Source organism: Leptonychotes weddellii, chromosome 10, assembly GCF_054177405.1.
Source record: "Leptonychotes weddellii isolate Sample4059 chromosome 10, ASM5417740v2, whole genome shotgun sequence".
Lineage (NCBI taxonomy): Eukaryota > Metazoa > Chordata > Mammalia > Carnivora > Phocidae > Leptonychotes > Leptonychotes weddellii.
In genome coordinates, this window is record NC_138378.1 from 20981667 (window position 1) to 21006566 (window position 24900).

Consider the following 24900-nt stretch of genomic DNA (forward strand, 5'->3'; position numbering starts at 1 on the left):
TGGGATCGAGCCCCGCATCGGGCTCCCTGCTCTGCGGGAAGCCTGCTTCTCCCTCTCCCACTCCCCCTGCTTGTGTTCCCTCTCTCGCTGTGTCTCTCTCTGTCAAATAAATAAAAATAAAATCTTTAAAAAAAAAAAAAGATTTTATTTATTTGACAGAGAGAGAGCATGAGCGGAGAGAGGGGCAGAGGGAGAGGGAGAAGCAGACTCCCAGCTGAGCAGGGAGCCCGACACCGCACTCGATCCCAGAACCCTGGGATCATGACTGGAGCCGAAGGCAGATGCTTAACTGAATGAGCCACCCAGACGACCCGGAAGTTCTCTTTTCATGTACCCTGTTCTGTCAGGATTTCTACACTTCTATACATGGAGTTGAATATAATTCTTGACAGACATTTTTTTCTTTCTCTAGAGGAACCGGATTAACATTTCCCAGTGGGTTCCAGTATGCAGCCAATTGGTACCTGTGTCTTCTACACAGGGACAGTGGGGCAGGGCTCTGTCTGGTACTTCCCAGGTAAGGTTTGTTGTTTCTTTGCTTGGTATGAAAACCTTAGTGTTTATTTGCAAATGTCATATATTTATAGATTAACCAAACAAATTGTGTGATGGAAAAACCTCATGAGACCACTTCTGGGTCTCTGTGGTGCCAGCTCAGGACTGATTCCCACAGTATGGTGTCTAGGGCGTTGCTTCTAAATACCCCAGCAGTGGAACTTAGCCTAGGATACCATGCTACAGTCTGATGATTTTTATGTTGGGAATGTTTCCAGATACTCGTCTCAGAGTTAACTTCAGTTTTCTTTTTGTAGCCACATTGTGCCACTTTTATTTGGGGTATGAAATGTTTCTTCCTTTTTTTTTTTTCTTTTTCTTTTTATGAACACAAAATCCAAAGGAACAATTATTTGAGGCCTTAGTTTACCATTGACCACATGATTCATTACCTTGGACCCTCCTTGAGAGTTTTTTCTCCTGATTTTTGTTAATTATACAAATAATTTAGTAATAAAGGAAATAAAAATCATCCATGACCTCAAATGTGAAAACATCTGCTGGTTTTTTTTCCAGTCCTTATGTGTGTGTGTGTGTACTAATTTTTTCCTTAGATACCTTAACAAATACCCACAGAATTTTTTTTTCTGGTGCGTTTTCACTTATTAGAGCAGACATTATTCATGTTAGATAGATTGCATAATTAAACTTTTTAATGGCTACGTGTTATTCTATTTACTTAGGCTTTGTTTGATATTAAAATTATTTCCAATATTTTTTTGCCATTATAGGCTTTAATATAGTCCATTTTCTTGATATATAGTTTTTAAAATTTTTAATTATTTATTAAAGATAAGTTACTAGGAGGGTATACCCTGGGTCAGTGAGCATGAGCAGTTTCTTTCTCCATAAGGTTGTTTTAATTTATAGTGCCACCAGCAATGTATATATAACTAGTCTTTCATTATTAACTCCTCTGAATTGGGTGTTTTAAAAAAAAATTAACTGGGTAGAAAATGTTTTGCTTTGTTTTTTGTTTTTTTTAAAGATTTTACTTCTTTGACAGAGACACAGAGAGAGAGGGAACACAAACAGGGGGAGTGGGAGAGGGAGAAGCAGGCTTCCCACAGAGCAGGGAGCCCGATGTGGGGCTTGATCCCAGGACCCTGGGACCATGACTTGAGCCGAAGGCAGATACTTAACGACTGAGCCACCCAGGCGCCCGCCCCCCCCTCACCTTGTTTTGCTTTGTATTTCTCTGTTTATCTGTCAGGGCTAAACATTTTTCTATGTTTATCAGTTATATTCTAGTTTGTAAAAATCATAAGCTTGTATCATTTCTCCATTTATCTATGGGAATTTATTTTTCTTACTAATTTATATGAATTCCTTCTGTAGCCACTAACTTCTTTTTCATATTTGATGCAATTAAAAATATTTTTGATATAAAATTGTGTTACATAATTTATGTAAATATACTATACCAAAATGATTTAAAATAGTGTAATTCCCTCTAAGTAGTATGTAAGCCTTGCCCTTCTTTTTTTTTTTTTTAAGATTTTATTTATTTATTTGAGAGAGAGCAAAAGTGAGAGAGATCACAGAGGGAGAGGGAGAAGCAGACTCCCCACCGAGCAGAGAGCCAGATGGGGGACTCGATCCCAGGACCCCGGGATCATGACCTGAGCTGAAGGCAGACGCTTAACCAACTGAGTCCGCCAGGTGCCTCAAGCCGTGCCCTTCTGAGGACGTTTTGTTTGTGCCTGTACTTCCTGGGCTTCTCACTCACCCTGGCCCAGAGTAGGCACTAAATATATGTTGAATGAGTAAAGAATATGTCTGTACAGAGGAGGCATTCTACTTTGTGTAGTCATGCAGCTATTTCTTTTCAGAGTTGGGGTATGTTCTATGCATTTATGCATTGGAAACTTTTAATGGAATTTATCATAGAGTTCTAAGTCATTTGTTTTTGTGCATACATAGGTGGTGGAGGGGGAAGCTCATTATGTGACTCTCAGACTTGTGCCTCGTTCTGTGAATCAATAAACATTTCTTGAGTACCTAATATGTACCAGGTACCGTATTAGGTTCTGGGACAGCATTAAAGCAGATCATCCATGTAAATAACTTAGGGTGGCTTATCTCATGCTGACAAGATGTAATTTTAGCCAATGTAAATAAACTGGACATTTTGTCGTATTGACAAAATGTGCCTCATTGACACATTTTCCCACTTTGAGGACCCCTGGTTGGAACTCTGGTTTTCCTCAGGTACATGTCTGACAGGGAGACAGATTTAGCTCAGAATGGAGAAGAACTTCGTGTTAATTAGAATTGTGGGGTCATGGAATGTGTGGCCTGCATTTTTTTTTTTTTTTTAAGATTTTATTTATTCATTTGAGACACAGAGATAGAGAGAGAGAGAGAGCATGAGCAGGGAGAGAGGGAGAGGGAGAAGCAGGCTCCCCGCTGAGCCAGGAGCCCGACGTGGGGCTTGATTCCAGGACCCTGGAATCATGACCTGAGCCGAAGGCAGACGCTTAATCATCTGAGCCACCCAGGTGCCCCTGCATTTTGACATAGTAAATTTCCTGTTACTGGAAGTATTCAGGCAATGATTGGAAGACTATATGTTAAGGGCATGACATAAAAGAATTCTTCATTGGTTGAGTGATAGTATCAGATGATCTCCAAAGTAGTGTCCAATGCTATAATCCTGTTACCATTTTCAAAAAGCTAGGGACAGTGTATTCTCATCTCTGTCTTTCCTAAATAACCTTTTGAAGTTCTGTCATACTTTGATGAGTCTACTTTAAAAACATTTTTTTTAGGAGCGCCTGGGTGGCTCAGTAGGTTAAGAGTCTGCCTTTGGCTTAGGTCGTGATCCTGGGTCCTGGGATCAAGCCCTGTGTCAGGCTCCCTGCTGAGCAGGGAGCCTGCTTCTTTGTCTCCCTCTGCCTCTGCCCCCCACTATGTTCTCACTCATTCTGCTCTCTCTCAAATAAATAAATAAATAAATAAATAAATCTTAAAAAAAACAAAACAAAACAGGGCGCCTGGGTGGCTCAGTTGGTTAAGCGTCTGCCTTTGGCTCAGGTCATGATCCCAGAGTCCTGGGATCGAGCCCCATGTCGGGCTCCCTGCTCAGCGGGGAGCCTGCTTCTTTGTCTCCCTCTGCCTCTGCCCCCCACTATGTTCTCACTCATTCTGCTCTCTCTCAAATAAATAAATAAATCTTAAAAAAAACACAACAAAACAGGGCGCCTGGGTGGCTCAGTTGGTTAAGCGTCTGCCTTTGGCTCAGGTCATGATCCCAGAGTCCTGGGATCGAGCCCCATGTCGGGCTCCCTGCTCAGCGGGGAGCCTGCTTCTCCCCTGCCTGCTGCTGCCCCTGCTTGTGCTCTCTCCCTCTCTCCCACTCTCTCTGTGTCAAATAAATAAAAAATCTTAAAAAAAACCCCAAACAATAAAAACTCTTTTAAATTTTGAAATAAATTACACTTACAGAAAAATTGTAAAAATAGTAGGGTTCCTGTATACCTTTAGCCCAGTTTTCTCTAATGCTAATATGTTCTATAGCCATAGTGCAATTATTGAAACTAGGAAATTAACACTGATATAATACTATTAACTAATCTATGTAACTTAGTCCAATTTTACCAGTCTTTTTTCCACTAATGTCCTTGTTTTGGTTCTTCAATTTGAGTTTGTTTAATATTTTCTTATAATTAGGTTATGCAGTTTTGGCTAAAGTGATTTTCCCTTCTCAGTGCATAATTACAGGGGATATATGATGGCAATATGTATTGTTACTGGTGATGTTAACTTTGATTACTTGATTATTAAATTGGTGTCTGTCAGGTTTCCCTACTATAAACTTACTATTTTCCCCTTTGTAATTAATAAGTACCTTGTGAGAAGATACTTAGAATCTATGCAGATATCCTGTTTCTCAGCATACTTCTGCTCACTACTTTTAATACCCACCAGTGGTTCTTTTTTTAAGATATATAATATTAATTAATTAATTATTTTAAAAGTAGGGGCGCCTGGGTGGCTCAGTTGTTAGCACCCCTACTTTTAACATAATAAATAAATAAATAAATAAAAGTTGTATTAATAAAAGTATTAATAAATAAATAAAAGTTGTAGTTAGAAAAAACACATAGCATTAAATTTACTATGTTAACCATTTTTAAGTATATAGTTTAGTAGTGTAAAGTATATTCACATTGTTTTTATTTTTATTTTTTTAAAAGATTTTATTTATTTTTTTGACAGAGAGAGACACAGAGAGAGAGGGAACACAAGCAGGGGGAGTGGGAGAGGGAGAAGCAGGCTTCCCGCTGGAGCGGGGAGCCTGATGCTGGGCTCAATCCCAGGAACCTGGGACCAAGACCCGAGCCGAAGACAGGTGCCTAACGATTGAGCCACCCAGGCGCCCCGTATATTCACATTGTTGTACAATAGATCTCTAGAACTTTTTCATCTTGCTAAAATGAAATTCTATACCCATTAAACACTAATTCACCCCACCCCACCTCTGGCAACCACATTTCTACTTTCTGTTTCTATGATTTAGACTATTTTGGATACTACATATGAGTGGAATCATATAGTATTTGTCCCTTTGTGACTTATGTTGCTTAGCATAATGTCCTTAAGGTTCATCCATTTTTTAAGGCTGTGTAATTTTTCATTATATGTATATACCACATTTGCTTTATCCATTTTGATGGACATTTGGGTTGCTTCCACATCTTGGCTATTGTGAATAATGCTGCAGTGATATAGTGTGCAAATATCTCTTCAAGGTCTTGCTTTAAATTCTTTTGGATGTATACCCAGAAGTGAGATTACTGCATTATGTGGTAATTCTATTGATGGTTCTTGACTGCAGTAATCATTACTGTGGTGTTTGTATAATGATGATTTTCTATTTCCGTCATGACTATTATATTTATGCTTGGAATTCTACTGTAAGGAAGAGTTGTTACTTCTCCATTTATTTATTCAATTATTTATATCAGTATGAGCTCATGGATATTTATTTCCCTCTATGAGTTGTAATTCATCTTGCATATTATTAATTTTGTTGATCAAATTGTCCCAGGTTTGGCTCTTAGGAACTCTTTCTAGTTCCTTTCTACATGCTTTCATCATTTTTGAACATTCTTTGTTTCCTAGCACCACAAGATGTTTCAAGTTCATGTTGTATTTTCTTTCCTTTAGCCCTAGATTCAGCAATTTCTTTAAGGAGCCCTGGTTCCTTTAACTGGAGAATGGTATTTCGTGTGTTTAGAAATTAACATATTTGTGTTCAGTGTGCAGACCATATGTCATTGACCTCTACTTAAGTTTTTGAAAGCAGCTTAATATAGGGGAAAGAAGATAGCTCTGAATATATGTTTAATCCCTCAATGAACTTTTCTTCTTTGGGCCTTAGTGTCCTCATTTCTTTTTTTTTTTTTTTAAGATTTTATTTATTTATTTGACAGAGAGAGACACAGCGAGAGAGGGAACACAAGCAGGGGGAGTGGGAGAGGGAGGAGCAGGGAGCCTGATGTGGGGCTCGATCCCAGGACCCTGGGATCACGACCTGAGCCGAAGGCAGACGCTTAATGACTGAGCCACCCAGGCGCCCCTAGTGTCCTCATTTCTAAAATGGGAGAAAATAGTATCAACTTTGTAGAGTTGTTGTGAGATAATTTAAGTAAATGTCAAGCATATAGGTGCTGAGTATATAGGAAATCTTCAGTAAATTGTAATTGCTGTTTTTTTTGCTGTCTGTATGTTCATGCTAATTGGGTAAGTTTTATCCTCACTGTATAAATTGAAACTTAAAAAAAAAAAAAATTGTCCTAAAACTACCTCAGGTTGCAAGCTTTCCCTGGGTCTTAGTTTCCTCATCTGTGAAATGAAAAGGTTGGACTTAGAGCTATGAGATTTTTTCCAGCTCAACTGTTGTTATTCTCAGTTACTCCTTAGTTCTTCAGTTGCTTTTTCTCCAAGCTCAACAGCCTCAATTCATTTTAACCTTTCCACTAGGACCTTTTATTCATCTCTTTGATCATTCCTGTGGTTCTTTTCTGGACCTTCTCCAGATTATCCTTCTATTTAAACAAACAAACAAACAAACACAACAACAACAACAACAAAAACCATTGGAAAAAAATCCACCTAAGTTTTATTGAGTGCTGACTCCATGCCCAGAATGATATTGAGCAATGGATGGAAGATAAAAGAAGTATAAGATAGACTGTGCCCTGGGAGAGCTTATAGTTTTGCTAAAAGGATCAGTTAGGTACACTGTGATATTCCCGAATTGCTGGAGTCCTTCCTTCCTTCCTTTTCTTCCTTTTTTCTTTTTTCCTTTCTCTTCCCTTCCCCACCCCGCCCCTCCCTTCCCTTCCTCCCTCTTTCTTTCTTTCAGATCAGGGAGGTCTCTTTACTTTCAGAACCTTTCTGAAAGCAAAAGAAAAAAATAAGGGTCAAATCTTATATTTATTTTAATGAGGGGCTGCCTGCAAAAGAGCTTATCATTGGAGTTGTCTGGAATAGGTCTTTGCATTTATGTTATGCCTTATAGCTTGCTTATCTTTTTCATGTACACTGTTTTATTTGGTTCTCAAAACAGATTTATGACAAGCAGAGCTGGTTGTTCTGCTTCTGTGCTTTTCTCTTCTATTCTACTGTGCTTCCTCCACTTTGACTTCTTACCTTCTCTATTCTGCCCACTTCTTAAGGCTTCTTTGTGAAGTCTTTTTGGATGACTATGTAATTCTTTTCCCCTCCAAATTTCTATAGTTTACACTGTTTATTACACACCTTTAAGCATTTTTGTACATTGTATTGAAGTATAATAAAAATATAGATAAGGCATAAATCGTAAGTGTACAGGTCAATGAATCATTACAAAGTGAACTAACCAGCACCCAGATCAAGAAATAGAACCCAGGAAGCTCCTTGAGCCCCCAGTCACTACCCATAGCCAAGGTTAACCGCAGTCTTCACTTTGAATATCATAAAATAGTTTTGCCTTTTAAACATACAGTATGTACTCTGTATGTACAGTATGTCTGCTTCATCAGTATTGCTCTGTGTACTAATAGTTTATTCATTCTTACTGTTGTGTAGCATTTTATTATATAAATATACCATGACTCATTTACGTATCTATTGATGGGATTTATATTGTTTCCAATTTGAGCTGTTAATAATAGTGCTGCTATGAACATTCTTTTTTTTTTTTTGCTATGAACATTCTTAAAAATGGTTTTTGGTAAACATAAGTACACTTTTCTGTTGGTGTATATACTTGGAAGTGGAATTGCTGAGTTTTATAGAATGTGCATACATTCAGCTTATGTAGATACCGCCGAGTAATTTTCCGAAGTGATTGTACCATTTTACACTCCCACCAGCAATGTATGAGAGTTCTGGTTGCTCTGCCTCTTCGCTAACACTTCTGTGTATGTGTGTGTGTGGGGGGTACATGATCTTTAACCATTTTATTTATTTTTATTTTTTATTTTTATTTTTTTAAGATTTATTTATGAGTGAGCGAGAGAGAGAGCGCATAAACAAGGGGAGGGGGCAGAGGGAGAAGGAGAGAAAGAATCTCCAGCAGACTCCCACTGAATGCCGAGCCCCGATGCGGGGCTTGATCCGATGACTCTGAGATCATGACGTGAGCTGATCAAGAGTTGGATGTTTAACTGACTGAGCCACCCAGGCGCCCCTTTAACCATTTTAAAATGTGATATTTGGTTCCGTTTCTTGGGTAGTGAGTCTTCTTTCTGTTCTCCGTAAGACTATGAGCTGCTTGAGGATAGGAATTGTTTGTATCCTAAAACCTCACGCAAAGGCTTGCATATTGTGGGCGTTTAATAAAGTTTGGGTGAATGAAGCATATATACATGGCGTGTATGTAATTAAAGACAGAAGGAAATAATAAGAAATAGCCATAGAAGTGGTTGGGTTTGTTCATTCAACAAATATTTGAGTGTTTCCCATATCTAACACACTGTATTTGATTCTGGTAATATGCCTGGTTTCTATCCTCATGGTTCTTTTTGGTAGTGGTGATAGAAAATAAGCAAGTTTCAAAAATATATAATTGTACATTATAATGAGTACTATGAATGAAATGAACAGGCACTGCTGTGATAGAGAATAATGGGATGATAAGAAACTGTCTTAGATAAAGTGGCCAGAGAAGGCCTCTTTGAAAAAGTGACATATGAGTATTGCAGGGTATTTTTTTCTTTTACAAAAAGTTGTTTATTGGTATCTTTTCATTTTAAAGAAAGGAAAAATTGATGTCTTTAAAGGTCAAGGGAATCTTTTTTTGGGGGCAAGAACAACAAATAGTAAATGTGTATATTTATAGATATGTGTAGGTATGGGGAAACTAGGTGGTGTTCTTGGTACTATATACCTAGTTACTTCAGTATTTCAAATAGTGTTAAATGTTAACTCATGAATAATGGTAGGACAGAAATATAGCAGTTGGTGAGACAATCACACAGGAATCCATTGGTTACTCCTGAAGCTATGGGAGAAGAGAAGGATCATGTAATCTAGTAAAAGAGAATTTGTGCCAAAGCACAGCTAGTTGAAATTGTTGCCGGTTGTTCTTTGAACCTGTTTGAGTGCTTTGTGTTCTAGATAAACCATTATATTGATGTATGTAATGTAATGGGAGTGTTCTGTGTTTAGTCTGTTTTACAAAGCCTCCTTAATACCTATGAATTAAAGTGTAAGTGTCCTTGGAACTGACAAGGAAAATCCTAACTAATTCTTTAATATCCTTATTTGGAAAGAAAAGTACATGGTAACTCTAAATTAGAAATTCTGTTTTTCCCTCATTAGGATTAAAGAAAAAAATCATTTTCATTTCATGTTTTCCCTCTCTTCTTGGAATAAACCCGAATTGAAGGGGTAACCCTCCTTCTGCTCCCTCACCCCTTTTTAGTAAAGGTAATAGAACATTACTGAGAATTTGGAGACTATTCCTAAATTCATCAATAATTCTACTACCTTAACAAAATAACTCTTTAATTTCTGTATGTTTCTAGAGATGCCCATATGCATTCATGTTTTTACCTATAATTTTATACATTTAAGTGTTTTCATGTTGCCAGGAATAATGAGCTTTAATGTAAACTATGGACTTTGGGTGATAATGATGTGTCAGGGTAGGTTCATCTATTGTAAGAAATGTCCTCTTCTGCTGGGGAGTGTTGATACTGGAGGATGTGAGTGTATGAAGAAGGGGTTTATGGGAGTTCTCTGTACTTCCTGCTCAGCATTGCTGTGAACATAAAATGGTTTTAAAAAATAAAGTGTATTAAAAAAATCTCAATGACTATCTGATTTTCCATTGAGTGACTTTACTGTAATTTAATTAACCATCTTATTGGACCCCTTCCCCCCCTCCCCAGTTTTCACTCTTGTGAATAATGCTACAGTGAGGCTCTCTTACATGAAATTTTTTCCCTTGGGAATTTATTTTCAAAACTATGTTTATTGGTCTTGATTTTAATATCAACCTAATAGTGTTATGGTGAGTACTAAAGAAGGCAATATATGTAAGGCACTTAGCATAGTACCTGGCACATGAAAATTGTAAATAATGGCTGTTTTATTACCAAAGTGCATTCAAGTGCAATGGGAACATAAAAGGAAGGCAATTCTGATCTGAACAACAATGATGTTGGTGATTATGGTGAGGATGGAAGCTTCTATTTATTGAGTATTTTGTGAAAGGTACTTTACATGTGTTATCTTCTTCAGTCCTCCCTACAACTGAGGTTTGGTAAGTTGCTCATGGCCACCCAGCTTATATGTGGCAGAAGCAGGCTTTAAACTTAAAATTGACTGTTAAGAGTCTTTTTTTCCCTCCCTTATACCACACTGCTGCCAATGTTTAGGTAGGTCTTTATTGCAATTCTAGTTCTTAGAGTTGACTCAGATTTATTTAGTTCCAGGTTTCCAGGACCGAATCCTTTTATTTATTCAGGTATCCAACAGATGTTTATTGAGTACCTGCTGCGTTACCAGACACAATTTTAGGTGTCCATCTTGGATTCTTTTAGTGATCAGATCACCAGGAACTAGGTTAAGCAAAGCTGGAAAGATGCTATAGTCTTTACTTTGAAGCAGCTCTACTCAAGAGTAATGCTCTCTGTTGCTTACATCTGTTTTTTTTTAATCCCCCAGTGGCCTCAGATGAGCCAGTCCCTAGAATGTGGTGGATCAGAACAGATTCCTGGGATAGATGTTCAGTGGGGGAGGAAGTATCACACCACAAATAAGGTGAGAATTATTAGTGTTTTCTACATTATAGACTGCTTTCACACAGGTGTTCTTATTTGAACCTCAGCGAAATTGTTAGCTGGATGAAGCAAGGAATTTTTTTTTTTTTTAAAGATTTTATTTATTTATTCGAGAGAGAGAGAAAGAGAGAGAGAGAACACATGAGAGGGGATAGGGTCAGAGGGTGAAGCAGACTCCCTGCCGAGCAGGGAGCCCGATGCGGGACTCGATCCAGGGACTCCAGGATCATGACCTGAGCCGAACGCAATCGCTTAACCAACTGAGCCATCCAGGCGCCACGAAGCAAGGAATTTTATTGAATGCAGAAGGTGAGGCTCATGGAAGTGAAGTGACTTGCCCGAGGTCACAAGGATAGGAATTGTTTGTATCCCTTTTTTTTTTTTTTTTTTTAGATTTTATTTATTTATTTATTTGACAGAGAGAGACCCAGCAAGAGAGGGGACACAAGCAGGGGGAGTTGGAGAGGGAGAAGCAGGCCTCCCACGGAGCAGGGAGCCCGACGCGGGGCCCGATCCCAGGACGCTGGGATCATGACCTGAGCCGAAGGCAGACACCTAACGACTGAGCCACCCAGGCGCCCCGAATTGTTTGTATCCTAAAACCTCAACTGAATATTTGAACCTAAAGCTTCTGATCCTGTGTCCTGTATTTCTTCTGTTGTACTGCCTTGCTTGGAAAACACTTCAGAGAAAAAAGTTGTTACGGATTTTTTATATGTTAAAAGTAATGTAAAGATTTTTATATGTTAAAACATATGTGTTTAAAGTAATTAACTTCTGGAGAATTTCTTATTGATTATATAGCCTGCCTTCATTTGGAGAGGCTTAGCATTAGAATAGGTTTTTCTTGGAGTTTATTTGCAAGTTTATGTGTTATAATAAAAAATACAAGTTTAGGAACATTTATTCAGTGCTTGCTTTGGTTGATTATGATTTTGAATGACTTTTGACTGCTTTCAGACAGGAGTTTTCTTTCCTTTTCCTGTTATGTTAAAAACACAGAGCATTCCTCTTCTCAGAATTCTTCTTTGAGAGATGCGGGTCAAGATTGCCTTTTAAAAGTACTCTTTTCCATAGAACTTTTATTCTGATAGCTCACATCTGTCATTTCCTCAACATGGGTTCATAGGCATATAGGCAGTGAGGTGGCTCTGAAAGATGTATTTGCACTGAGTGATAAGATGCCCAGAAAAATGAGAATTAAAAATTCTAGGTGAAAAAAAAAAATCTAAGCAATAAAAAATACCCTTAGATCTAATAAGAAACAAAAGCATTCTTTTTTTAAAAATTCTTTTGTGGGGTGCTCGGTGGCGCAGTTGGTTACGCCTCCGGCTCTTCGTTCTGGCTCAGGTAGTGATCCTTAGGGTGGTGAGATAGAGCCCCACGTCAGGCTCCATGCTCAGCGAGGATTTTCTCTCTGCGGGAGCACCTGGGTGGCTCAGTTGGTTAAGCGACTGTCTTCAGTTCAGGTAATAATTACAGGGTTCTGGGATCGAGCCCCTTGTGGGGCTCCCTGCTCAATGGGGAGTCTGCTTCTCCCTCTCCCTCTGCCCCTCCCCCTGCTCGTGCTCTTTCTCTCCAAAAAAAAAGACTTTTTCTCCCTCTGCCCCCCCAAATAAATAATCTTTTTATTTTTATTTTAAAGATTTTATTTATTTATTTATTTGACAGAGAAAGAAGCAGAGGGAGAAGCAGGCAGAGGGAGAGGGAGAAGCAGGCTCTCCATGGAGCAGGGAGCCCGATGCGGGACACAATCCCAGGACCCTGAGATCATGACCTGAGCCGAAGGCAGACGCTTAACCGACTGAGCCACCCAGGCACCCCAAATAAATCTTTTTAAAAAATTATCTTGCAACTAATTTTGTCCCCTTCTTTTTGATGAAATAGCTTTCTACTACCAAGGATTCCCCACAGCCTGTTGAGGAGAAGGTTGGTGCCTTCACGAAGATAATAGAAGCCATGGGATTTACAGGACCTTTGAAATACAGTAAATGGGTAAATTCTTTTTAAATTCTTCTCATTTTCTTTTTGGGCTTTGGGCCTTCTGCTCCTCATAGGTTTTTTGTAAAGCTTCTGCTTTGCTTTTGTGAAATTCATACATTATTTTGAGAGCTTCGAAATGTGTTGTCCCTCCCCCCGACCCCCATTCTGAGTCAAATCTATGTAATATGTGGATCTGGAATACTTTGTTCCCTTAACCTGATTCCTGAGAAGTATCTCAGGACAAGTCAAGCCAATAAGACTGGGCTTTCCAGGCTCTTGCTACGTGATAGGCCATACAAATGAGTTCTAAGGAAGTAGATGGGCCAAATGTTCAGATGGGTAGCATTCTTAAGAAATATTACTCTTTGATGAATCCATATTCATAAATGATTTCTTTTCGCTAGGTCATTATGGTGACTTCTGTTAAAATTTTACTAATAAGCATTTTTAAATTAATTAATTCTGTAATTTATTATAATTCTTACTATGGAGGGATATTTGCTAGCTATGTCATTCCTAGTCAAGTCTTGGCCTAGCACATTATTTGCTATAAATTCATGAATGTCTTCTCTGCATCAGGTGCATATTTGCCCCTGGGTTTTTATAACAATGCCTCTAACCAATTAAAGTAATAAAATATTAGCCCAGTTATCTCCTGGTGCTAGCATTTCTCTCTAACTTTATAGCAGAAGTGCCTTTTAATACTTCTCAAGGTTGCTACAATGTTGGATAAGTCTAATCAGTCATAAGTTATATGTTAATCAAAGCAAGTCAACACAAAGCAGTAGGGAGGACTTTTCTAGAAAACATCATAGCTTTGCCCCAAATGATCAAATAATGCCAGTTATACCATTTTAACAGGATGGATTCAAATTAGAATTTCAATTTTATTACAGACTTTACTTGTAGTTTCTCCTTGCAAGGTCTGGTTCTCTTCCTAATAATTCTCACTGCAGCAAGTATAGGCTTTTCCCTATAATCTCTTTTTTACATAAATTCTGGAAAGCAAGTGGTGATTCCACAAACATTTTGTTTTTAAGGGGCTTTGAAAAGTATAGAAGATAACACATATACTAGGTAATAATGATGTTCTTGAGACCCTAAGATTATGAAGTGCCTTCTTAATCATCAGCGAAATATTATATTCATTAAAGTTATCTTTTTTACATATTAATCTTTTGGCAAATGATAATCATTGGTATATTTGGTAATGTGTTTAACAAGAATCTTTTATGAAAAAAAGATTTGTGATTATGGCATTTGGATTAAAAAACTTAAAATACGTGTTTTGTTTGAAAATTAGAAATTAATTAAAAGAAAAGGGAAGTGAGAGCAGAAAAAAAAAAGGGAAAAATGTACTGTTTTATTCATTTTTTTTTTTTTTTAAGATTTTATTTATTTATTTGAGAGAGAGAATGAGATAGAGCGTGAGAGGGGGGAGGGTCAGAGAGAGAAGCAGACTCCCCGCCGAGCAGGGAGCCCGACGTGGGACTCAATCCCGGGACTCCAGGATCATGACCTGAGCCAAAGGCAGTCGCTTAACCAACTGAGCCACCCAGGAGCCCTGTTTTATTCATTTCTTGATGGTTGAGTTCTACTTGGTTGCTACCATTGCTTTGTCTAGTCTGTTTTTTTATAATTCCAGAGGGAAAGTTGGCTACCATTTGGAGGATTACTAAATCATCAGGAAAATTTCTTCACTGTTGTAGTTTAAGTTAGCCTTTGATTTTTCTTGGTTCCTTTGTGACCTCAGCTAAGTACCTAATATTTGCATTTTAAAAGGCTTTGTGATGTGGCAGTGTCTACTTTCTGTAACCTTCATTTTTTAATTTGTGATATCAAAACATCAAAGTATGACATTCTAGTATAATTTGGGTGGGAAAACATAGGTATAACTTTCCATTTTGAAAGATTGCAAGCCCTGGGTGCCTGGGTGGCTCAGTCGGTTAAGCTTCTGCCTTCAGCTCGGGTCATGGTCCTAGGGTCCTGGGATTGAGTCCCATGTTGGGCTCCCTGCTCAGCGGGGAGTCTGATTCTCTCCCTCTGCTGCTCTCTCTCTCTTTCAAATAAATAGACAGACAGATAGATAGATAGAAACATGGAAAGAAAGATTGCAAGCCTTTTTCAGTAAGTGTTGACTTAGTTATCTTTGACTAGACACTTGGATTGCACTGGAAAGATCTTTGAGTTTTGTGTTTCCACATGTCTTTCATTAGGGAGTAAAATATCTGCTTGACATCAGCAGTATCAACCATCTTTCCTCCATTTTTTTCTGTAACATTTTCATATGTAGTTTCATTTTTCTTCTAGATTCATATTTAGGAATTTAAATGTAGCTTTTTCTTACCTGTTTGTCCTGAAATAATCATTCTTTTCCATTATCTTTATGTAGCAATATCAGGTAAGACAAGGACGACATTTCCCAGGTTCAGTCACATGTCATAGAATAGGCAGTTTCCAGATTAGCATAAAGCCAAAAAATTATTTCTGTTCTGAAGGATACTATCAAACTGGAATGCATTCAGAAGTGGGCAGTGATGGGGCGCCTCGGTGGCTCAGTCAGTTAAGCATCTGCCTTCAGCTCAGGTCATGATCCCAGGATCCTGGGATCGAGCCCTATGTCAGACTCCCTGCTTGGCGGGAGCCTGCTTCTCCCTCTCCTTCCCGCTTGTGCTCTCTCTCCCTTTCTCACTATCTGTCTCTCTCTCTCAAATAAATAAATAAAATCTTAAAAAAAAAAGTGGGTAGTGAGCCTTGTGAAGGCTTCAGGAACCGTGTTGGATGAAGAGTGGTTGAAGGAAATAAGTATGCTTACCCTGGAAAAGAGAGGACATGATGGTTCTCGGGTATTTAAAAAAATAAAAAAATAAAAAATAAAGAGACTTAATCTAACTAAAGTATTCCACTGGGCGGTGGATATTTCATGAATGTTACATGAAGCAGATTTACATTCATAAAACAAAAATCTAACAAGAACTGTCCTTCAGGGGGATAGGTAACCTCCCAAGGTCATTGGACTTGTTTCAACAGTGGCCCAGATGGTTGACTATGAATCAAGAATGCTGTAGAAGGAATTCCAGTACAGAATAGAAGGTTCAAATGACTTCAAAGCCCCTCCAACTCTCACACAGCTGTTAGGGCAAACCTTTTATTGCATTCATTTTTCATCTTGTAAGATGGCACAAGATGCATCAGTCAGTGGGAGAGCTGATTTTCATTTCTTTCTTTTTTTTTTTTTAAGATTTTATTTATTTATTTGAGAGAGAGAGAGAGAGAAACAGCATGAGAGGGGATAGGGTCAGAGGGAGAAGCAGGCTCCCCGCCGAGCCAGGAGCCCGATGTGGGACTCGATCCCAGGACTCCGGGATCATGACCTGAGCCGAAGGCAGTCGCTTAACCAACTGAGCCACCCAGGCGCCCCTGATTTTCATTTCTTAAAGCTGTCTGAGGTGCTTGTGTTTTCATCAGGGACACTGATGAAGTCTTCCAGAGTTAGAATGAAATAAACATGAAGTGTTCTGAGAACCAGAACAATTTGTATTGACTGGGTGGAATTTAGTCCACCTACCTCTTTAGCTTATATTAACGCATGAATCTTGGAAGAAATTCATTCCCCAAGTTGTTATTTCCAGTCCCTCTGTGATGGTCTTAGGGGACTTGCTTTAGACATTTGTCCAGGAAAATGGCTCACCTAAGAATAAAGGCTTGGCTTCACTGCAGGAAAAGTGAGGAACTATAAAATGCTCCTGATTGCCACATTATGAGCAGTGTATAAATAACTGGCCAGTCTGGTGAAGTCTTCATTATTTGTAATGAAGGCTTTCTTCATGAACATGTTGTGGGGGAAAACCTTCTCAAGGGAAGATTTGGGTCTTGGTGACAAATCTGCCTTTCTCAGGCAGAATGATTAATTATGAACCTAGAGAACTCTCTATGTGAGAATCTGAAGGAAACTGTGGAGTTAGAGAAAAAAATCCAAGCCATTAGGAATTTTACTTAAAATTGTAAATGTGTTGACATTTATATACCACTACCCATACTTGACAGATATTATTTTGCCATATTTGCTTTAGTTTTATTTTTTCCAAGATAAACTTTTACAGAAAATAAACCAGCCCATTTCTCCTTTCTTCTCTTTCTCCACCAAGGTAATTACTGTTCTAAAGTTGATTTTTGTCATTCCCTTGTACATTTTTGTTCTTTTACCACTCATATATTATCCATAAACAACATACATACTATTATGTATTGTATTCATAAAAACTATATAAGTGGTATCTCACTTTTCAACCTGTTTTTATTAGTCAACATTATGTTTTTGAGTGGAGATCTGATTTTTTTCATTTCCACTGCTTAATAGCTTCACATTATATAATTAAACTACAGCTTAACTATTCCTCTACCAAAGAAAGCTGTTTTAGCTTTTTCATAATGACAGTACCTTTTAAATTGTGCAGGAGTGGGCGCCTGGGTGGCTCAGTTGGTTAAGCGACTGCCTTCGGCTCAGGTCATGATCCTGGAGTCCCGGGATCGAGTCCCGCATCGGGCTCCCTGCTCGGCGGGGAGTCTGCTTCTCCCTCTGACCCTCCTCCCTCTCATGCTCTCTGTCTCTCATTCTCTCTCTCTCAAAAAAAAAAAAAAAAAAGTTGTGCAGGAGTTTCTTGAGAGAGAGATGGAATTACTGGGTACTAGTCTATGAATATTTTTAACTGTATTAAATTATAGTCATCAGTTGTTTTATCAGTTTGTATGTCCATCAGCTAGGGTTTTAAGGTTCAGTATCATTTCCAACACTTGATACTGTCGAACGGTTTAATGTTTACCAATTAGATGGTGTGAAATGGTATTTTTGATTTAATTTGCATTCCTTTGGTTACTAATAAAGTTGAGTGTCTTCTTCTATGTTTACAGGCAAAAAAAAAAAATTATCAATGTGTCTATAGTTGAGGTAGGCGGTAGGCTTCATGAAAGCAGGAGTTTTTGACTTCTTTGTTTACTGCTCTATTCCCAACATCCAGATCCACATCAGGTACTTGAGTTAGGTACGCAATAAACTATTTGTTGACTGAAGTGAAGAGCTAATAGATGTCCTAAACTCCCTGTCTCAAGCATAGAAATAGGCTGGTCAAAGCGAAATCATTAGCATAACAATATGAGGATATCATTAGTTTGATGATGGTACAGACCAGTACTTCCCAAAATGTGTTCTGTGTCAAGTACTTCCTAGAGCTGCAGATGTTAACAAAGTTAACAGCAGGCTTCTTTTTTAGCCTGCTGATACGGTGAATCACACCAATTGATTTGTTAATGTTGAATCAGCTTTGCATTCCAGGGATAAATCCCAGTTGGTTGTGATTTATTGTCCTTTTAAAATATTGCTGGATTTGATTTGTCAGTATTTTGTTAAGGATTTTTGCATCTATATTCATGAAGGCTGTGGTTCTGTAGTTTTATTTTCTTCTAATGACTTTGGTTTTGATATCAGGGTAATATTGGCCTTATAGAAAGAGCTAGGAAGTGTTCTTCCCTCTTGTTTTCTGAAAGAGTTCATGTAGATTTAGTATCATTTCTTTAGATGTTTGGGAGAAACATTGAGTGATGTTTAGTGATGCCATTGAGCGTGGAGTTTTCTTTGGAGAAGATTTTTTTTTTTATCACAAATCCCATTTCTTTAATAGATATAGGACTATTCATGTTATTTATTCTAGGGAGTTTTGGTAATTTGTGTTTTTTCAAGGAATTTGTCCATTTTCTCTAATAATCACATCTGTTGTCCTAAAGGTGTTCATAATAGTCCCTTATTATTCTGTGAATATCATTAGGATATGTTGTGATACCCTCTCTGATTCTTGATACTGCTAATTTTTATCTTCTCTGTTTTTTCTTTTTTCCCTGATCAGTTCTATTAATGTTTTATCAATTTTACTGATATTATTGAGGAACCGGTTTTGGCTTCTTTGATTTTCTTTGCTATTTTTCTGTTTCCAATTTTATTGATCTCTGTTCTTTATTATATCATTCTTTCTGCTTGCTTTTAGATTTAATTTGCTCTTCTTTTTTAGTGTCTTACCATAGGTTTTGTTTAAATTGGCTTCTTTTGCTGATTTATTCCCATGTAGATATATCTGTTTTTCAGTTGTTATGTTTATTCTGTTTTCCCCTATATGAGCTTTACTCTGAAAGACTTGAAAACATGACAGACCTCAAATTAGCAAAGAAAAAAATCTTAATTACAATTACAGACATAATCCCTTAATTTATTTTGGGTACTTCTGCCCGTTAGAGACATTGCTGTTTTGACCCTAGAATGTATTGAGAAATGAACATTATGTAGTATTGGATATAGTATATTTTTGGTGACTTTGTGCCTTAATAACATAGCTTTACTAAAATTCTAGATTGTTTTTTCTTCAGTTGCTATTTTATTCTGTTTCTGCATATTTTTTTAGTCTGCATATTTGAGTTTGTAATTTTCTATCATTTTAAGAAAAAATAAGCTGCTATAAGCCTTCTGTGGATGGGCTAATTTATTTAATTGTATCCTTAAAGAAATATTTTGAAAGTCCCTAGGAATATTTCCTTCCTTTAGCACTGAGTTGGTCTTCAGACCTACAATTTAACTTTTAAAAGAATTTATTTTTCACTTTTAGATCTATTTTTATGGAGGCATAATATACATACAGTAAAATATACAGATCTTAAGTGTACAGTGAATAAATTAAAACCACCACTCAGATCAAGATTCTAAGAGAATTCTTTAGTGCTTTGGGGAATAGTAAAATGTTGATCCTTTTACTATATTTTGCATTCATTAAAAACCCTTATTTGTAAGCACAGTCTTCTCTTAATCAGCAAACTATAAAACTAGGGAAAATATAGAAAAAAATAACTCTTCCCCCAAGGTATAAAAAAGACTTACAGAATAGATAGTAGTGCTTCTCAGGTAAGGCTGAAAGATTGAGGGGTTTTTTTGGTGTGTTTGATTTTGGTCAGAAGAATGGGTAATTTTTTAATATAAGGGGTTTCAGGATATAAAGAGTTAATGTGAGTGATGCTGAACAGTGGTTTAGAGCCTTCACTGATGAAGTGAGTTTGAATTAAGGGAGAGATTTCATTTAAATATTGGAAAAATCTTTTTGATATTTTGATGCTAAATTATAAAATGTGAAAATTGTGTGAAGTTTGTGAATGGTTAGCTTTAAGAAAGAAATAATCTATGTTGGTTTAGCTGTTAAATTTGCCTAGAGATAGGTTTGGACTCATCCTCCTAGTTGAAGATGTTGTGACCTACATCTAATAGCACTAGAACATACTTGGTCATATCTTGAGTTTGGTTTTATTTTTTTTGTCTAGAAGATTAAGATTGCGGCCCTGCGCATGTATACTAGCTGTGTGGAGAAAACTGACTTCGAGGAATTCTTTCTAAGTAAGTTACTGTTTTTGATAGTTCTGAAAAGGAAAATGAATCTACTTTTCATGGGGCGCCTGGTTGACTCAGTCGGTAGAGCATGTGACTCTTGATTTTAGGGTTGTAAATTCAAGCCCCATGTTGGGTGTAGAGATTACTTAAAAATAACATCTTAAAAAAAAAAATCTATTTTTCATTTTTATGACTGTATCGGTTTTGAGTCATTCGTGAAACAATTTTTCCTGTACAGAGTGTGTAATAAGAGCTGCTTATTTTTATCTTTTAATAGAATAAACAAGGACAAGAAACCCTATAAATAAGACATTTTAACAAGTTTGAAAAAAGAAGAAACCTAAAAATTTGTCTAGTACTTTGACATTTTCCACACATGCATCTTTTTACATATGAGTACTCATAGTAAACAAATCCTGTTTACATTCTGGATGTTTTACTGAGCATTCTGACGTGAAATGAACTTTTTGCCAATCATTCCTCTTTTATTTCTAGTTTTTAATTGTTTTGGTTGATGCCTAATGATTGTTTTATTTCTGTTGAAGGATAATTGGGTCAAAAGGTGTGTGTGTGTGTGTGTGTGTGTGTATAATTTTATTTTTTATATCCCATTGATAAATTGTTTTCCAAAAGGGTTTTACTGGTTTAGACCACAACTATCAGTCGATTATATCAATATAGTATTCATTTTGATGCTGTAATCTATTTAGTTATAAAGTTAGTTAAAGCAGGTACTTATAAAGTAACTGGGAAAGTTTAAGCTGTTCCTAGTTCTACAGATTTTGGAAAGAAAGGTGTGCTTTGCACATCTGTGGTAACAGCCATTATCCTGCAAGCCACAAACACTTAACTGTATATACTTGATATTTTTCATGGAGAGCAAATATTTATATAGAATTATGTTAGTAACAAGGAAGATAGCTAGATGCTGTTTGGATTATTTAATCACTATTTTGGTTTTTTAAAACCAAATGCAAGTTGTTTTGGTGATTTTACAATTTCAGCAGATTGATGTTATGTTAGAAACTTAAAATACCCTACTGAGTTGTAATCCTGATTTAGTGTCTACCTTCTGTTTCTTATTTATTCATGGGAACAAAAGTAAACTTTCCTGCTTCCTTTTAATCTCTAAAAATTTCTCATTTTAGGAGAAATTAGCCTGAAAGGAGAAACTATTCTTTATCTATTTGATGAAGAAACTATTGGAGCGCCTGGGTGGCTCAGTCGGTTAAGCGTCTGCCTTCAGCTCAGGTCATGATCTCAGGGTCCTGGGATTGAACTCCATGTCGGGCTCCCTGCTCAGTGGGGAGTCTGCTTCTCCCTCTCCCTCTGCCTGCCTGTCTGCCTACCTACCTGTGATCTCTCTCTCTCTGTCACATAAATAAATAAAATCTTAAAAAAAGATGAAGAAACTATTAATATTAGAAGCTGGATTTTTCTTTTTCTTCTTTTTTAAAAGATTTTATTTATTTATGTGACAGAGAGAGACACAGTGAGAGAGGGAACACAAGCAGGGGGAGTGGGAGAGGGAGAAGCAGGCTTCCTGCAGAGTAGGGAGCCCGATGCGGGGCTCCATGCCAGGACCCTGGGATCATGACCTGAGCCGAAGGCAGACACTTAATGACTGAGCCACCCAGGCGCCCCATAAGAAGCTGGATTTTTCTTAAGTGATTTCTAGAATACATGTCCCTAAGTATTTTTCATCAGATCTTTTTAAATCTTCATCCTCAGACATCTGTTTAATATTTGATTCCATAAATAACTCATAAATTTATAATTATTTTGAAATGATGTTTACTAGTTATCTTTGTCTTAGCCAGTCCTCATTATTGAAGATCTTTGAGTTAATATTATAGATTGAGTAATGAGATTATTATTATATATTTAAGGTAACATATCATGTTTTCAATGTGTAATCTGTTGTAATCTACTTATAAAAATAAAAGTTTATACAAATTATTACCATTATATGCTAATAATTCACATTTACATGGTGTGCTTTTACATTTGTCTCATTTAGGAGTTAGAAAACCTTGTAGGATAGGAAGGACTTGTATTCTTGTTTTCATTTTTATTTTCTTTTCAGAAACAGTTGAAACTTAAGAGGCTAAGTGATTTCCCAAAGTTGCTTAGCTAAGGCTTGATCCTATGTTGTCTGGCTTAAAAGCCAGGAATTTTTCCACTATAACATATGGCCTGTGAAAGAATGTAATTGCAAATTAGAAATTATAATCCATTTTAATATTTTTGTATGTTATTGTTTTTAAATAAGAACTACCTCTAGGCGACATTCTATTAGTATTATAAACTGATGTTTACATATATTAGAGTATGTTCACCTCAGTAAGCTTTGTTCTAGCTTTGGCCTTTGAAGTAGTTACCTGGGGAAGCAGTATATTTTTCAGTGACGCCACTCTTGCTTAAGGTTTTTTAAGACTCAATTTAAGAATTGCCTTTTAGACTTACAGCTTGTTCATTTGTATTGTGCTCCAATGTGGTCCATCTTTGTCATTTGTGGGTAGAATAAATTTTAAAATGAAACCAAAGTGGTTCTGAACTGTGGCTAGGAATAAAAAAGGGAGCCAATTTGAAAAATACCATTTGGAGGCAGATAAAGATCTATGAAACAATGAGACTTTCTTGCATCTTCTAAAGGAAGGTCCTAAAGAGTACGCCAGGCAGGTTTGGATAAAAGAAGAGAATATATATATCACTTCCCAAGATTATACCTTTAAAGTGGCTGTTGCTCCCTTTGATTTTTGGTATTTTAGGGCTTGACTTTTAGAGTCCTGAGCATTCAGTAATTTTTAAAAAGGATAAAGAGGCTTAGGTAGCTCAGCACTGTCATCCTTACTCTTCCAACAAAAGTAAGGCCAGTGTTAATTCATGAAGATTGTGTAAGAAAGAGTTGTTTACTCACAGTGTGCTTGTGAGTAAACAATAAGCCTGTAGCCTCTTGGATAGGCCCCCATAAATGCCCAAGTTATAGACTCTCTAACGTGTTCAGAGGTCTTGATCCAGAGGCCTAGACCTTGGGGATTCTGACTGTTGAGATTAACAGCCAGCCCCCTGTTGTTTCCAAGATGTTCTGATGATGTATGTCTTTTGTGGCATCAGTGAGAATAACCTCTGTGAGCCTGCAGTGGTTTGCTAACTGGTCTTTTGGAGATCGGTTCTGTTATGAGGAACACTTTGGAACAGATGGGACCAATCAGTAAAGTTTGTGTTTAATTCCATACTGAAATTCCGTACTATATGAAAACTGCTTTGTCTTTAGCTCTTAAGAGACTTAATACCTTGGAGAGGAGGCTCCTTAATGAATAAGTTCTGAGTCAGTGATTGAGGTTCATCATTTTATTGACACAGTCTTAAATAGTGAGCTATTTTAAGATATTTTAAACCCTAGTGTTTAAATAATTCACCGAGAAACAACAATAGTAAATATTTATTGAGTACCTTTTAAATATTAACCATTTTGCTAAACTTTTTACAGGCCTTATCTCATTTAATCCTCACAAATCCCTATAAGGTAGTTCTCTTGTTCTCCCCATTTTTACAGAGAAGACAGCTGAGGCACTGAGAAGGCTAAGTAACTTTACCCAGAGTCACGTAGCAAGTCAGAGGTACAGTCCGGGGTTTGAATCGGGAGGTCTGACCCCAGAGCCTGCATTAAACAAACAACTGTGTTAATACTGCCACTCCATAACAGTGATGAATTATTTAATTTTATCCAACTTGGTATTGAGGAAGAAAGTACCTAGCCTCAGAAAATAATGCAATGAGTGCGTATTGGTGCAAGACTGTGATCTTGACAAAAGGCAATAACAGCTTTTAACTTTGAGGTGTTTAAACACAGTTCATTGAGCTGAAGATCTGCTGTGTTTTTGTGATGCTTATGGTCAGACATTCAGTGGTCTTGTTTCTTAGGGCTTTACCCTGTGGGTTTCTGTTCTGACTCCATTGGGTACAGGGAGTCAGTATGCCAGCTCTTTTCCCATCATTAGCCCTGAGCCGACCCCCGGAATGGAAAATTGTGACCCACGTCCAGCTGCTGGCCTGTCTGTCTGTGCTTTCCAGCCCAAGAATTGATTCCCTCTCTGAGAGAATTGGAAAGGCTCCTGGAGGCTGCCGAGAAGCTTTGATGTAGAGGTAGCAATTGAACAGATTGTCCTTTAGAAGCAGCCAAATTTCATTTTCCAGATTGAAAGACAGACTTCCAAGAAAACTTTTCTTTTTAATGTTTTGTTCTAGCATCCAAAAAAGACCCAACTTCAGATCTGGGCTTGAGAGTTTCTCATGGCTATTCTTGTTTGGTGGAGGGTGGTTGGCCCACTCTCAGATGGCATGTGTCTTAATAGCTGTATGGTTGGCCAGGCCAGCCTTCACCTCCCTCCTGCTGGGTTCCAAGAGGAAGTCCACTTGACAACTGCTGGGCACCTCCTAGTAAGCTCACCAGAGTATTTTGGTGTCACTTTGTGACAGACCTGGACTTAAACTCCAGCCCAACCACTAGCTTGTTATATTGTGGCTGCCCTCAAGTTACTTAGCCTTTTTGAGGCTGTTTCCTCATCTCTAAATGAGGATTATAATGCCTCCCTTTAGGGTTAAAGTGAGGATTAAGTGAGATATGTATTGACATGACTAGCAGTAGACCTGACAGGA

General features: G+C 37.5%; 1 protein-coding gene across 5 annotated transcripts in view; it reads left to right on the forward strand.

Moving 5' to 3' along the window:
• The window catches only part of UQCC1 (ubiquinol-cytochrome c reductase complex assembly factor 1), a 91597-nt gene that overhangs the window by 10869 nt on the left and 55828 nt on the right, over positions 1 to 24900 (forward strand). For 4 of the 5 annotated variants that reach the window (XM_081832913.1, XM_081832915.1, XM_081832918.1 and 1 more), the window contains exons 2-5: positions 413 to 517; positions 10720 to 10815; positions 12723 to 12830; positions 20172 to 20244. In XM_081832913.1, coding sequence (XP_081689039.1) covers positions 413 to 517; positions 10720 to 10815; positions 12723 to 12830; positions 20172 to 20244 — 382 coding nt within the window. The remainder of the gene's footprint in view (positions 1 to 412; positions 518 to 10719; positions 10816 to 12722; positions 12831 to 20171; positions 20245 to 24900) is intronic. The other variant, XM_081832916.1, reaches the window with a different exon arrangement.